This window comes from Astatotilapia calliptera, chromosome 17, assembly GCF_900246225.1.
Source record: "Astatotilapia calliptera chromosome 17, fAstCal1.2, whole genome shotgun sequence".
NCBI lineage: Eukaryota > Metazoa > Chordata > Actinopteri > Cichliformes > Cichlidae > Astatotilapia > Astatotilapia calliptera.
This window is the reverse complement of record NC_039318.1, coordinates 9,694,979-9,710,654: the sequence shown is the minus strand read 5'-3', so window position 1 is coordinate 9,710,654 and position 15,676 is coordinate 9,694,979. Positions and strand designations below refer to the sequence as shown.

At 40.4% G+C, this 15,676-nt stretch overlaps 1 protein-coding gene across 3 annotated transcripts in view; it reads left to right on the top strand.

Annotated features, from left to right (window-relative positions):
• bcar3 (BCAR3 adaptor protein, NSP family member) overlaps nucleotides 1–15,676 on the top strand; it is an 87,252-nt gene that overhangs the window by 13,913 nt on the left and 57,663 nt on the right. For 2 of the 3 annotated variants that reach the window (XM_026146534.1, XM_026146535.1), the window contains one exon: nucleotides 4,207–4,321. In XM_026146534.1, the coding sequence (XP_026002319.1) occupies nucleotides 4,207–4,321 (115 nt within the window). Of the gene's footprint in view, nucleotides 1–4,206; nucleotides 4,322–13,383; nucleotides 13,554–15,676 lie in introns of those variants that run through there. The other variant, XM_026146536.1, reaches the window with a different exon arrangement.

Genomic DNA, 15,676 nt, shown 5'->3' with positions numbered 1-15,676 from the left:
AAACTTCATCACCGGCCTGAATGGACAGCGATGTGGAGGCTGTTCAGCCATTACCCAACTTCATGCTGAATGGTACACAGCCTTTGGCTAGGGGACAAGATTCATGAGCCAATAAGACATGAATTATTGCGTTACCTCTAGCTAATGTTTACCCAGAATGCATCTGTGCACAGTGAAGGCATAATAGAGAAAATACAAGAAAGCTTGCGCAAGAAAAGGCTATTCTAGTCACGTTTAAATGAAAGAGTGTAGATATAAGTTGTTATGTGAAATATTTTCTCAATATTAAATGGATGAAATTCTGAGCGTAGATCTACATGTAGCTAATGCTTTAGGATGTACACTGTGTATTTTTTTTTCAGTGTAAAGGAAAGTCTCTGTAAGGTCTGACATATATACTTAAGGTGATGGTGAGGAGTTGTTTGCACTTCTTGTTACACTGTAATTGCTGTTATGGGAGGATAAAACTAAGAACTATCCCCTACCTCTTTCTTGACCATCCTCCATTCATAATGAAGTCAGTGCAGTGTTGCTAACCTTCCTATTCATATTAGAACAACAACATGAGGTTCAGTGCCTCTGAGCCATCCATGCTTGTGAAAACAAACCTAACTAAACTAACATCATTAACACAGCCTTTGCCAGTGTTGGGGTCATTATTCCAAAAAAGTAATGTATTACATGCTACTTCTTACTGTTCTTGCAGTATGTTACTTAAAGAGAAAGTAATTTGTTACACTACTAGTTACATTACTTTCTCGTTACTCCGTGAATTGACCTAAAATGCATCGTCATGTAATTACCAGCTAATAACATAAAGGTTGGGTTACAGTTCCACACACCAACACAAATCTCTCTGCTAATGTAGACGCACATAGAGCTTTCTTTTAGGGTTTACATAAGAAGAAAGCTGACAACACAACATGAAAACATCCCTAATAGACTTTAAAGCCATTGTGATTCTACTTTAGAAACATGCACAGGTAGAAATGGAGAATGGAAGTCTGGCTGTATGTCAATGCCTTTGTTGAAGTTCAGCGTCTGGGTGCTGGACTGCGATTAGCATGAACTCAGCTTTATCGTCTTTCTGGGTTCTTTGCTATCTTTGTGTTAGCAATATAATGTGGTTGTTTCTGTACTTGATGCTGTTAGCACTTAAGCGTCACACTCTTATCCTTTCTAAGTATGTACTTTGATTATAGTAACACGTTAAACCCAAAACCTCTTGCTGCAGTAATGTTTTTTTTAATATCTGCCTGGATGTTGGATGTTTGCTTGGGTTCTCTCCGCTTCCTCCCACAGTCCAAAGACATGCAGTTAGTGGGGTTAGATTAACAGGTCATTCTAAATTGTCCATAGGGGTGAATGTGAGTGTGGATGGTTGTCTGTCTCTGTGTTGAGAGGATAAGAGGAAGAGAATGGATGCATGTATTATAGATTTTGAGGTGATGATGATTCTTGATTTCTCTTGATTATCCACAAAACTACAGTTAACAGTTAACGTACAGCATTTAGTTAGAGAACATGGATGTTGTCTTTCTCAGCCCCACCTTATAATTTAACCTGTGTCTCCACTGGAGATAGAAGTGCTGCTTTTTTAAAATTTTCTGCCACGTGATTCAAATGTCAAAGAGTTTGACATTTAAATTCAACAGGCCATTTTATTACCAAAAATATCGATTCATGCAGTATTTAAAAAAATTCCAGATCACTGCGCCACAGTGAGATGTTTAATGTCTGGAAACATCCCCACGTCTCTGCTTGCCTTTTCATTTACTTGCACCTTCATTGTTGAAATAACATTTACGCTGGCAAAACCAACATCCACAAGTGCTATGTCAACTCTCCACAGGACTGGTATGGGAGTTCATATTGTTGTTCAGCTCTGCGTGATGTGGACAACAGAGAAAAAAGAAAACATGTCAACTTGCTGTTCCATGCAGACGGAGATGAGAAAGACAGGAGAGGGAGGGAGAGATTCTGAGATAGAGAGAGACAGACAGAAAGACTTATCTCTCTCTCTCGCTCCCCCTCATGCACACACCTTGAACTGTGTGTGTGTGTGTGATGAGCTGAACAAATGTAGTATCTTTCTTGACTTGCCAACATGTTATTATTGAGCTGTTTAGGCATGTTGAGCCCAGTGACCATCTGTCACATGTGTTGTACGCACCTTGATAAACTCAGGTTCATCTCTTGTAATTTTCTTTTTTTCCCTTTTGTTTTTTGTGTGTGTGTGTGTGTGTGTGTGTGTGTGTGTGTGTGTGTGTGTTTCCGTTTCCCATTCAGGGTTATTTTTTTTAAACCGTTTCCTCCTTTGTGTGCACTTTTGTGCACGGATGAGGCAGAGTTTGTTTGTGTGCATGTATTTGGCTACTTGTGGATGCAGGTGAGCAGTTTCTTACTTGCAGTGTGCTTGTGCGCCCTTTCACTGTGATTTTAATTTGTCTGTGTGTGTTTACATTCATGGGTGCCCACTGCATGCTCAGAGTCTAAATAGAGCAGTGTTTGTCATGAGCCATGAGAATAGTCATATTGTTGAGCAATCAGAACAAAAAGCCCTTGGTCTGAGCTCAGAGCAGCGTGTGATGACACACTGTGTCACATGTACATGTCTGTGTGGGTTGTGGGGGTTTTTTGGGTGGGTTTCTTTTTTCCGTTTGGTTACAAGCGTACTATAGAAGGTTGGGTTATGGTTCAAAGATTTGGTAGGTCTCTACTTCAAAGGTCATGTAAGTTAATAACACAGCGAGTGTGGAAGTGTGGCAGGGTGTGTGTTAAGACAGTGTAATGACAGCAGCAGGATGAGAGGTGGAGATGACACTTTGGAAGATAAGAGGTCACTTGTGGTCTCAGCCTTTTTATTATGCACTGCTTTCTGAAAATCTTGTGAATGCCATAACTCAAGATGGAAGTCATCTAGGATCTTCGAATATATATCATACGTGCATCTATTAGTAGGCTGAGGGGCAGCACTGGTGCCTGCCAGTATTTTTGTATTTATTGCTCTTGATGTGTTTTATTCTTGTTGTTGGGCTTAACAAGCACCTGAGTGCAAAATACAATTTCACCTCATGCGAATATTTGCTGGAATGACAATAAGAGCCTTTAAATAAGTATTGGAATAGTTAAAATCCAGTTAAAAGTGGCAGAAATGGTTTTGCTTTTTGACTTTTCTCTAACAGACAAAAGGATCAAAATATTACAGACTGTAAAAATACTGCTGCTCAGTACCCCAGCACCACCCACTATGACCTCAGTAAAACCACAAGTAGAATTGTTGCGGCAGGGAAGGCGGACGCACCTGCACGGCATCACAGTCACGCCTCGCCAGCTTGGTGTAGGGTCCTGTCATGTTGTCTTTGTGGGTATGTGTGGCTGGCAGCTAGGGAGCTGCAGCCGTGGAAGTGTGTTAGAACGCAACCGTAAAAAAAATATGTTGGAGAATGCAGAATTGTGGTCACGCCATGCCTCATTCCTGCCACAGTTGCCTTTTTCACAATGTTGACCAAAAAAATGACAATGTAGGAGATTCATTTCAGAATTGACGGCAGGTCTGTTAGATTGGTTTGGATGCATTAACTGGGAATTATATTTTTGCATTAACGGTATTCTGCAGGTATGTTGTAGCCCAACCCAGCAAAAACCATGTTTGTCTTCTATCTGAAAATGAAACTCTGTTCAAACTGAGATGAAATTTTAGTTGTGTGAGGGTCCAATGAGTCCTCTAGACTCAGTTTATGCAAAACCTGTGTTTAAAAAGTGTAAATATCAGTAAAACCATAAGTCAATGCTTTACTGTAGGCTGGGACACAGCTTATTTGAACCCAATATGTAACTGATACGATACAGGGACAACATAGTATATTTTTAAACTGTTATTTTTATTTGAAAAAATGAATTCACATCTATGATCCAGACATCATCTCACAGTAAAACATGCAGACTATTTAACTTCACGATGGTTAAATGCAGCTTTGTTTGTTTTGTACACCTTGAATTAAAGGATGCAGTTTCTAGGGTTAATTTGCCCCAACAACAAACTGAAACGCTGAGCAGAAAGTTGCTGAAAGCTGTCGACTGCTCCACAGAACTTCGTAGCCTGTGGTAGTTTGAAACATTTCAGCGGTTTAGTATTTATTTTTAAGATACAGTATCCAACAGGTTGATTTTACATGCACGTTTTTGTTTGCTTATATTTTCCAGGATCTGCTTCACCTCACAGAGTATGACCTCTTGGTGCTTGGAGTCCACAATCACCTCCACCGCCTGCACCTTCTTACTTCTCTACGCCTCCTTCAAGAGCGAGAGAGGAGGAGAGGTACTCTTGCACTCCAACACGCTGCCGGATGCCTAAACACTTTTTATCTTACCTGATCTTTTCCATCAAGTTGTTGATTCTGGATCTGTGTTTGATTTGATTCCTGGTGTGCCCAGCGACTAGACAGAGACAGAAGCATTAGTGTCATGTAAAGACTTGCTTGTGCCTGGGGGTCGCTGGTCACACACACACACACACACACACACACACACACACACACACACACACACACACACACAAAGCATGTGAACCAAAGCTGTCAGCAACTAGGGAGAAGAGTGCTGAGGCCTGCACTCCTGCTGGGTTTAATCACTTTTGGAGGTGTGCATGTATGCATGCGTGGATGTGCTTTTTAGTGTGTTCGTGACAGACTGCTTTGTTTGCTCTGGTTCCCATGCATTATAAAGTGAAATCTAGCTGTTGTCTTGGTGACTGCTGTATAAGTAAAGTCACTAAATAATTGTAGTGGATCTTGTTGGCTGTTGCTACATGTTATCATACATGCACAACAGCAGGCATAATCAGAAGATGCAAACTTGGGGCAAAATAGCCACTTTGTGATCAAAACACTGCGCCCGCTGCATCACTTACAAAAAAAAACAACCCACAGTGTCTTTCTTGGCTGAACTTCTGAACATTTTTCAGGAGCCAGACTTTCTGAAGTTGTTAAGAGGAAGCAGGGACTATAAAGAGTCTCCTCCTGTCTCATAGTAAACCTAGCAATTTGCAAACCCATCTGGTATGAAGTGTCTAAAAAACAAAACACGCAAACAAAGAGACCTCAAGTTACCGTAAGTATAAAAACATTTGACTTTCTGCATCTGGTTTGGCATAATTTAGGTTTTGTGGAAGTTTGGTTTTACTGCTGGTCATTTAGCAGTAAGGTATTTCTTTTTCCTTTTTCAGTATGTTTTACTATGCATATCTGTTGTGTTGCCTGGGTTTATTTTGAAAATGTGCATGAATGAGGATGGATGACCTACTAACTGCAGACCAAATCTACAAATGGGTACAAAGAAAGTAACTTGAAACTGGACTCTGTACAGTCCTGTGAAATGTGCTTCCACAGGAATTAAGAGGGAATCTAGCAGCCAGGTGCCTTATGAAGGCAGAGGCTTTGGTAGTTTGCTGGTCTGGACCATATAACTGTGTGTTAACACAATGTTCAGGTCAAAACATGAAATGCTCAGAGAAATTGCAAAAAACCCAAGAGCAACATCTCAGACTGTGAGGCCTCAGTTAACATGTTAAAGTTCATGATGGGACAGTTGGAAAAAGACTGAAAAAGTCTGGCTTGTTTGAAAGTGTGTCCATCAGAAAACCTCTTCTTTCTAAAAGAAACATGGCAGCATCGTATAGGTTTTCAAAATGAACCACAAGACTGAAACAATGGGCCTCATTTACTAACAGCGCGTGGGCACAAATCTGTGTATAATTCATGCCTATGAAAAATTAATGTACAAATCAGTGATTTACCAAAACATCTGTACCTGAATTTATGTGTACTTACAAACAAACATGACAAACAATATGACTAATAAACAACAACAAAACAGTACCTCTCACCATGTGCATGAATAGTAATAACACCAATAATAAGGATATTTCCTTTTTGTCATCATTCGTTTTCCCAAAAATATTATAAGCCACAAAATGCTCAGGATCACTGAATTACAAATAAATACATTTTTAAAAGTTAAATTGCAACGAAAGAAAACGAAATACTGATGGAAAAGCTGTGGACTTTAATGTTTTAATTTAAACATATTCCAGTATTCCTTACCTCATTATATGAATTATAACTATCATTGCTAGATTTCATGACTTATATTTACAAATAGTGGAAACTCTTTTTTTTTTATTATCATTATTATTATTATTTTATTTTATTCATTGACAAGTTGTCATTACCTGTGAGTGAAACTGGAGCACTGATGCCAGATATGTAGACGAGGCATATAATGAGTAGTTTACCTATCATTACAGCTCACCCCTTATAAAAACATTTATTTTCACATTCCTGGGATCACTGCGTGACCACTGTTGGAGACCTGGCCTACAGGCTGACGACTGCTGCTGAGATGAAATGGCCTCTGGTGGAAATCACTCAGTCACCAACTACTGTGGTATTATCTGTCTGCCTGGCAGGCTGCCAAGCTTATCATTATCACAGTCCAGTTTTGTTCAGCTAATAGCATCTCTCTTACACACACAGACACACACACATTGCGTTTTCATATCTTAGTGGGACATCTAATTGACATAGTGCCTTCCTTAGCCGCTTACTCTAACCCTTAGGTTACGGTCAGGTTTAGCCTAACTGTAACCTTGACACTAAAACTACATTTTGGGTCTCAAAAATGCCTTTAAATTCGTGGGCACGAGCATTTTGTCCTCATAAGGGCTGTTAGTTGGTATAGCAACATTCCAATTTTTGGTCCCAACAGAGATACGTAATTTTTTTTTCTTAAGAATATAACGTGAACTCACAGACTGCATTCAGGCATATATTAATTTCATCATATTACTTTTTTTATTTGTGTGTGTGTGTGTGTGTGTGTGTGTGTGTGTGTGTGTGTGTGTGTGTGTGTGTGTGTGTGTGTGTGTGTGTGTGTGTGTGTGTGTGTGTGTGTGTACCCACCCACAGGCATGTGTGCAGCAGGTACTTTCCTTAACAGCAGGTATTAAAAAGCAGTGGAGAAGAAGAGATGTTCTAATTAGAGCATTTAGAGGGTGAAATAGGAGGCATCAGTAAAACCCCCACATGCATGCTCATGCCTCACATATTTGAGGCATTTTATTTTGAGGCACTGTTTTGTTACAGCTGTTTGTGTCATTGAGGCTATTCTGTGTATGCTGTGTTAAAATTCCATGTTTAAATACCTGAGCTCGGTAGTTGTTTGAGAGGTTTTTTGGGGTTTTGTTTTTTTCTTTGCATATAGGTTTAATTTCAGTTTATAACCACATTCATTAGCATTATGTGATAATACCGTGGCATCAGCATGGGAAGCATCAAGGTGTACATAAGCACATATTAATGAATACTTTTATATTCCTTTCAGGACTGTGGTTTACAGCACTCAGGTTTATCGAATCAGCGCTGTACTCTGAAAGTAACAGGACTGTGTGTGCTCTTTTCATCTTTCAAGTTCAAATTCCAGTCATGTGCTAAATATTTTCAAGGTGATGCACTTGAACACGCTCAATGTGTACCTAGCTGCATGGATGGTTTTACATAATGAGTCGCCATCTTTGAGCTTCCTCGCCCTACCTGGTCACTACTTGCCAAATAAGCAGCAACAAAAGTAGAGGCTGTACTGTAAACACTACAACCAAATATTTGAAATGTGACTGTTGATGCAGCAGTGTCTGACAGTAGATCTATTACGTCCTCTGAATCAGGCTGTTTTTTCGTGTGCCTCACCTCGCTGTTCACTCCTGTCAGGACTACCTGTCTTGGACTATTTGTCATGTTCCTCTGTGCATTTATAAGCAGCTTTAGTTGTGTTGCAGACACTGTCTTGTTTTGGGAGGCTGCTGAAGGGAGCATTGATGCTTCAGGGGTTAGTTTGGACAGCAACGTATGCAGCTGGTGTGCATCAAAGTAACATCCTCATGGTAAGAGACATAGTTCTAGACGGACATGTAATGTTAGCGTAAATGAGATTTCACTTTGTTTGCTGCTGCTTTTTGTATTTGATCACAATGAGAGAGAGGAAGGGACAGCATGAATGTGACTTAATGAGACTTGACCTCGATTTACAATTTGGAAGAAACTGTGACTTTGTTACGAACAGCAGGGAGTAGAACAAGAACCAAATCAAGTCTTTTTAAACAGAATCTGGCGCAGTTCGCAGTGGAGACCTGCAGATTCTCAGTGCACATCACATACAGTTTATGTAAAAACACAAGATGCGTGCACTGAGTTTACCTCACAGACATTCTTCGTACTAAATATTAGATAATTCTCGGTGCCGGGCTTCAGGCTGGTTAATCTCCCTTGTGAAGGTGATAGACTCATCAACATGACCTTCAGTTAATACTAAGTGTACTATAAACATCTTCCTGTTTCTGTCTGCATGTGTCAGTAACACAAACTCAGCTGTCAACAATTCTGCTCTTATCTCACAAATGTCAAAACAGGGAATATCTAGCTCCCAGATTTATCCAAATGGTCGAATTCTTGGAGAAAAAGTAAACTTTAAAATGTTCCTTATGTACTTCTGGAATCTGTCCAACACTGCTGCTATATGCTTCCATGTTAGTGTCACGTTGTGAAAACCGCTCGAGGTCCTGTGAAATTAAACATTCACTATTTTAACCATCTTAACAAATGACCATGTTTGTCCTTTTCTGAAAAACAAAGCCACTCTTCATTTCTTTATATTTTGCAAGGAGAACTAGGATTTATTCTGCAAACTTTTTTGGAATTGCACTATATAAAGGAAAAAATGGCGTTTGTACAGCTAGATCAGTGTTTGGTATGAACATCTTTATTCAACTCTGCCCGAACTTTCTTAGGCAAGCTTTCTCCTAATTTCTGTATTTACTCTTCAGGAATAGTTCTCCAGGCTTCTTGAAGGGCATTTCAAAGTTCCTCTTTGGGTGTTGGCTCCCTCCTCTGTGTATGTTCGTGACGATTTGAACTAAACATTTTAAATGTGGATCCATCACTACATAAGGGCTGTTGAAACTGAGTTTCAGTCCAGTTCTTGTGTAATTTGGCATACCTCAGCCTTTTCTCTCCATTTCCCTTCCTCAGTAATGGCTTCTTGACAGCCACCCTTCCACTGAGACTGTTTCTGATGAGGTGAGTAGCAGGGGAATGGAAAGAGCACATTGCTTCGCTCAGGTCCTGTGTCAGGTCTTTGCTGGATTATTTCCTGTTTTTTAAGGACATGATGTTCAGATACTGTTCATTTCATGTAGATAGTTTTTAGGTCTGTCACTTCTCCTTTTGCCATTTTTGTAGCTTCAACTAAAGGATTTGTTTTATTTATTTGTTTGTTTGTTTTTTCTTTTGTGATAGCCTGCTCGTAACACAGTACACAAAGATGGCCCTATATACAATTTAACATAAGTTCTTTAAGTTGTCTGTTATGTATAGACGGCACTGGTTTATTCTTTGAGTTAGGTGTGTTTTATTATGATTGAATGAATCATAGATCAATGTCATTGTAACTATGACAGTGTGAATAACACTGTATTTGGTCCTTTTTTATGAACACATTCAATAAATGACTAAAGATTGCACGTAGCAATCTTTATGGAACACATTATACATAAATGTGTTTGCAGATGACACCACCGTCATTGGCCACATTCAGGATGGTGATGAGTCCACATACCAGCAGGAAGTTGAGCGGCTGGTACTCTGGTGCAGTCAGCACAATCTGAAGCTGAACACTCTTAAGACTGTAGAGATGACAGTGGACTTCAGGAGACATCCCTCAACTCTGCTCCCCCTCACCATATCAGACAGCCCTGTGTCGACTGTGAAGATCTTCAAGTTCCTGGGTACAACCATCTCCCAGGACCTGAAGTGGGAGACCAACATCAACGCCATCCTCAGAAAGACCCAGAAGAGGATTTACTTCCTGAGACAACCCCTAACCCTACAGTCTTCCAAAGGAGCTGCTAATCCAGTTCTACACTGTGGTCATTGAGTCCGTCCTGTGCTCCTCCATCACAGTCTGGTATGGAGCAGCCACTAAACAGGACAGGAGCAGACTGCAGCGGACTGTACGGGCAGCAGAAAGGATCATCAGCGCCCCCCTGCCCTCCGTCCAGGATCTGTACCTCTCAAGAACCAGGAAACGGGCAGGGAAAATCATCACAGACCCCTCACACCCTGGACACAGACTTTTTGATCTGCTGCCCTCTGGCAGACGGTATAGAAGACTGCAGTCCAGGACCACCCAACAGTTTCTTTCCCCTCGCCATCTCCCTCCTAAACAGTTGACCTGTCACACTGCTCCCACTGCCAGACTACAACTGCACCTTATGTACATTCTGTAGTATTCATTCCACCTCATTTCATTTCTGTCATCCTGTATTCTATGTATATAAGTTTAGATTGGTTATTTATGGTTGGTTTACACAGTTTTTGTGTGTGTGTGTGTGTGTGTGTGTGTGTGAGTGATTTACATTGCTGTGCTTGAGAGTCACCATCTACCGGAACCAAATTCCTTGTATGTGTCTGCACATATACATGGCCAATAAACACGATTCTGATTCTGATAAGCTGCTGTAATTGACGTATTGACTGACGTAGCTGTTCCACAGAAACCATGACTGCATAAGTCAGAAACCAGCAGATTTAATTCTACCTGAACTGATTCTTCAGCCAAAGACCTGCCTTTTCTTTTTTCCTTTTTTTTTTTTTTTTTTTTTTTAAGACCCTGAGGCTGCAACTGAGGAATGAGGAGTGGCATTAACAGAGAAATGTTTACTGATCAGAAATACACACATGGAAAGACAAGCATCTGTAAACAGAGCTATAAGAAAAATAAAGGAGCAGCAAGGAATAAGGAGCTGATGGAGAGAAAAGTAAAAATGGAACAAAGGTTGAAATCTATGCTTGATTTTTCTTTACTTCAGAGCTTCCTATTGAGAAGCAAGAGGAATACCACAGAATGAGGGAAGTGACTGTAATAAACTTGTAATAGCAGATCCTGTTCTTTGCAGGAAGCAGCTTCAGTTGGGAGTGACGCCAAGCCCATCTACTTAATGGTTTACTTGCACCCTGGTGTGTATGGGTGGAAAAACGGTGCCAACCTCAAAGTGCCAGCAAGGCTTTGTTCCAGTGTGCTACCTTAGTGTCCATGTGTCAAAGGAGGGTTTGGGCTAAGGACTAACACCAACAGGAAGTGCAGGAAATGGCTGTTATGGTGTGGTAATCTCCAAACATTTTTTTAAAAAAAAATCTAGTTATGTAAACAGTTTGTTTCTCCACTTTTCTAAAAGATAAAGCTTTGATGTTGCACGCTTCCTAATATTTAAGCAATCAAAAACAAGAAGAAACAGCAAATTCAATCAAACTTCAAACAGCAGGAAATCACTGGTGCTTTGTAGACATTGTAGTGCTAATTTAATCTGTTTTGCTTTAGAGTGACATTTCAGCCCCAAACTCCAAGTATGTCGTGGTGTTTCAAATTGGTAAAACAACTTTACCTCATCAAAGTTTACAAGACTTGTGACTCTTTTTTTTCCATTGCATTATTGCCACATACTCATTTACCGTAAACTATAGATGCACCTCTGTGTGGGCTTAGATGAAAGGGTGGTTGCGTTTTCATCACAAAGACATGTGCCACTCAGTTTGGAAGGATAATGCTTCTGCTCCTCACTCCAGGCCCTCACATTTTGGGAAGCTCAGGTGATTCAGGAGATGATGACAGATTATACTTCTGACTCACCGTGCTGCTTTCTGGAAATACCACCCTTGCGTACAACATGCCAAGAATTTTTACATGCCTTTGTGAAAAGGCACTTTAAAACAAAATCTGCTTCAGATGCATTTAGCTTTTACTTCCAAATAGCACTCCACGCAGGCAGGAGTCCAGGAGCAGCTTCTAGGCTTTGGCCTCTAACATTCACAGTGTGCTCTCTGTTCATCGTCAAGAAGAGGCCAAGAAGTAAGTTTCGTTTCTTTTTTTTAATTTAAGGAGATAATTTGTTAGTGACCAGATTTACTCAATATTTGTGGTGTTTTTTTTAAGAAATGCAAATCTTTAACTACTTGTGCTGCCTCACTGCAAATACTGCTAACAGGCAAAATCAAAATAGAGGATAAAATGCAAATCTAATTTGGCTTGGGCTTTCAGTTTCTCTATAGCTCCTTCCCCAGGTTATAGAAATCACTTGATCCCTTTATAGTAAAGGAGTCACAGAGCTAAATGTAAAAATGTTCATTGTTTTGTTTATCATTCTTATGGTTTATGACCAGATTTTACTAGAAGGCATGATCAGACACAGACAGGAACAAATTATTTAAATCACTTAGAAATCAAACCAGAAGATTTGGTACCTGAAATTTTTGTGTGTGTCCTCGTTTTTATTTCAAACCTGAAAAGTCAGGCGCAACTTCTTATAAAAGTACAAACTGAAAGTTAGTGCCTTTCTTCCTGCTGGGCGATAATGTCGTGTCCCCAAATGTTGGAACATTAATGAATACCTAAAACCTCTGAACTGCAGGTAAAAGAGAAATTAAAAACAATATTCAGGTTCCTCAGTTTTGACAAATGTAGTGTGAACAACTTGAGATCAAAACACATGCATGTATGTAGCATTTTTGTGTGTGTGTCTAATGTGGGTCATCTGATCATCCTGGCTTTCACCGCAGCAGGATGGGCTTATTGTATTGTCTGACAGGAAACGCACACACTCACACATAAACATGCATGTGTGCACGTGTCTGTGTGTTATCACCTCTAGACAATACAGAGGAACAGGAGCACAAAGACAGGAGAGTGTTGTCCTGAGGGCTGGCGAGCAGAGCCGCACACACATTCAAACAACACGGGCTAAAAATGAGCTCATACCTGATGTAATGACACAAGGAGAGCTCTTCTTCTTGCTTCTTCTCTTTCACAGATGAAATTTAATCATTCTCGCCAGCATTCCTGTTAAAAGAATGCACCAAAGTAGACTCTAAACTCTACTGATTTATGTTTCAGCTGACACTGAGTCAAGTGCTTAAAGTCCATGAGGCTTGAGAGCGCCTTAGGTTGCTCAAACGTGCAACATTCATGCCAAGACCACATTTTTCAGCCTCTCTGCAAATAGCAACATTAGGTCACCTCTAAATCTTCTTTAAGTACCAGACTAGTTGGTGGTGTTGGTGTCAGAGGTACCAAAGAAAAAGGTTGAGAGCATGAAATATGAGGCTGTGAAGGCAATACGGAGGAGGGGGAGATGGAGGAGAGGAGGGTATGTGGGAGTTTTCTTCTGTGCTGGGGGGTAGAAGACAACTCTGCTAAAAGAGAAAGAAAACTCCTCCCAAACACAGAAGTGCATGAAAGGCGGGGCTGAGAGCTCACAAATCACTCCCCAAAGAGAGGAGGAGGAGGGCAGAGTTTGTGACAATGCTGCGCTACTTGTTGTTGCCCATCCAAAGGAGCCGGTCAGCAATTTTTAGCTAGTCAGTCATTCAAATTATGAAAGTCAATAAGTTTGTGAAGTGAGAGAAAAGAGCAGCGATCACACACTGAGGAGGAGCTCACACTTGCAGGTAGGAATGAGAAGTTTGTAGGAGCACACTTGTATGCAGTGGGGTGTAGGAATGTGTATGTGGGGAAGTTGACAGCAGAGGAGACGGAGCTGAGGCAGCTATCTTTATGATCGTCTTCTGAATGCAATTTTTTTCCCCCGTTTGTCTGTTTTTCTACTTGTTACTTTCTTTCTCTGGCTGCTGTTTATCTCCCTACGCCGCTGTGCTTTCCCTTCATCTCACAGCTGTCTGTCCGTCCATCCCTCTTGGTTTCCTTGTTTACAGCTCCCAGTGAGTAAAATTTACTCTGGGATTTTTTTTTTTTGAGCAATAAGTTGCCATCCCAAGGCGCTGGGTGTAACTGCGGTTGCTGGGATTGGTGGTGTTAGCTGTGGAAAACCCAGCAGGAAATAATTACACGAAATATGAAAGATAAGACCAACGGCATTTCTTTCATCATTTTCTTTTTCTTGTTAGGCTCGCTCACTTAAGCATTTGCTTATCCTGACTCGATGTGATAAATGACTCAAAAATCTGGCTGCTTGTCAGAGATGGCGTTGCTTAACACTTTACAACACCTAAAATTAGTCGTTGCTAAATACGAAGATGATGAATATGTGTTTGTGACATATGACTTAAAAGATTTGTGAGTTTAAAACAAAACTGTAAATTAAAAGCTCTTATCAGACAGCGCTTTGCTGTTTTGCTCACGATCACTTTGACAGGTCGAGGCTGAAACTCTGACCTCTCAGTTATGAGATCACATCTTTAAACAGCAAGCCACCAACTAAATGATGACAGAGTCAGGCATGTGTGTCTGTGTGGTGTTGATGTTGGGGGGGGAACACATGTATGCAGCAGGTTGCTTCAGACATTAGTCAGTGTCATGTCTGAACTTCTCAGTGGAGTTGGAGTAAACCAATGAGATTCAGCCTTTAATGCTAAAATGTGTCTGTGTCAGATGCAAGGAGCACAGATTTGTGACGGTTGTGTGTTTCCAGGGTCAGTATTGTATGTGTAGTGTTGTGTTACTTGGATTCCTTGTGGTGTCAGTTGTTTGGTATTCCAGTAAGCCATCAGCACTATACAACCTACTAATCTTTGCAAAGACAGAGACCCTGCATAGCTGGAAAAGGGGGAAAAACAGATATTTATGGTCTTTATTTAAGTACATTGCTGCATTACTTGGTCATCACCAATATGTGGTACTTTAAATCTGAAGAAAATATTGTACATTTTCCTCTAATGCTTGCATCCGATGCCCAGAAGACTTTAGAGAGACACAAACATGTGACAAATACAGAGAGTACGATCCAGATTTATCCATCCAGCAGTATACTAAATAATATAGTTGGGAACTTTGAAGCATCTGGGCTAGACACAGCATCTTCAACATCAGTGATGTGGATTGTGTCAAAGAGGCTAAGTATTTTTGAATTAAACTTAGAACCTGCAATTTTTCTTTATTAAAGCAGTAAGACAGATGACGTGGAAATATGGACAAAAACAGCACAATGGTACCTTTCTACTATGCACATTACATGATGTTTAATGACATTTTAAAAAAGCTTTACAAGATTTGAAATGGTGTTACAGGTACCCCTCGTCCTTATGCTAAGCTCACATCATTATCCTCTAGCTCTAACCTTTCCTTATTGTTGTACAGACAAGTATGAAAAGGCTTGAAGTGGGATCAGTCTTGCCATCGAACTGTCAGAGAGAAGGCAAATGGGTCTGTTACCCAAAATGTCAAACACTGATTTAGTCATTTATGTGAAGAAGTGTTGGGTGGCTGCGCTTCAGGAGGTAGAGGAGATCATCTACTAATCAGAAGCTTGGTGGTTTGATCACTGGCTTTTTGGCAAGAGACTGAACGTCGAGTTGCTCCGATACAACCATTGGAGTGTGAATGCTAGGTGTGAAACACTTGAACACAGAAATAAGCCCTTGTATGAATGTGCGTGTAAATGGGTAATTGGGGCTTGTTGTAAGAAGCGGTTGGGGTGATCAAATTAAGTATGTAAGTACCAATCAATTTACATTTAGAGTAACATATTTAGCAGGTTTTTTTTTTTTTTTTTCCTGCTTCATATCGATCCATTTGGGATCCTTTTGAGTCCACATGTAGTTAATGTAGTGGGTAT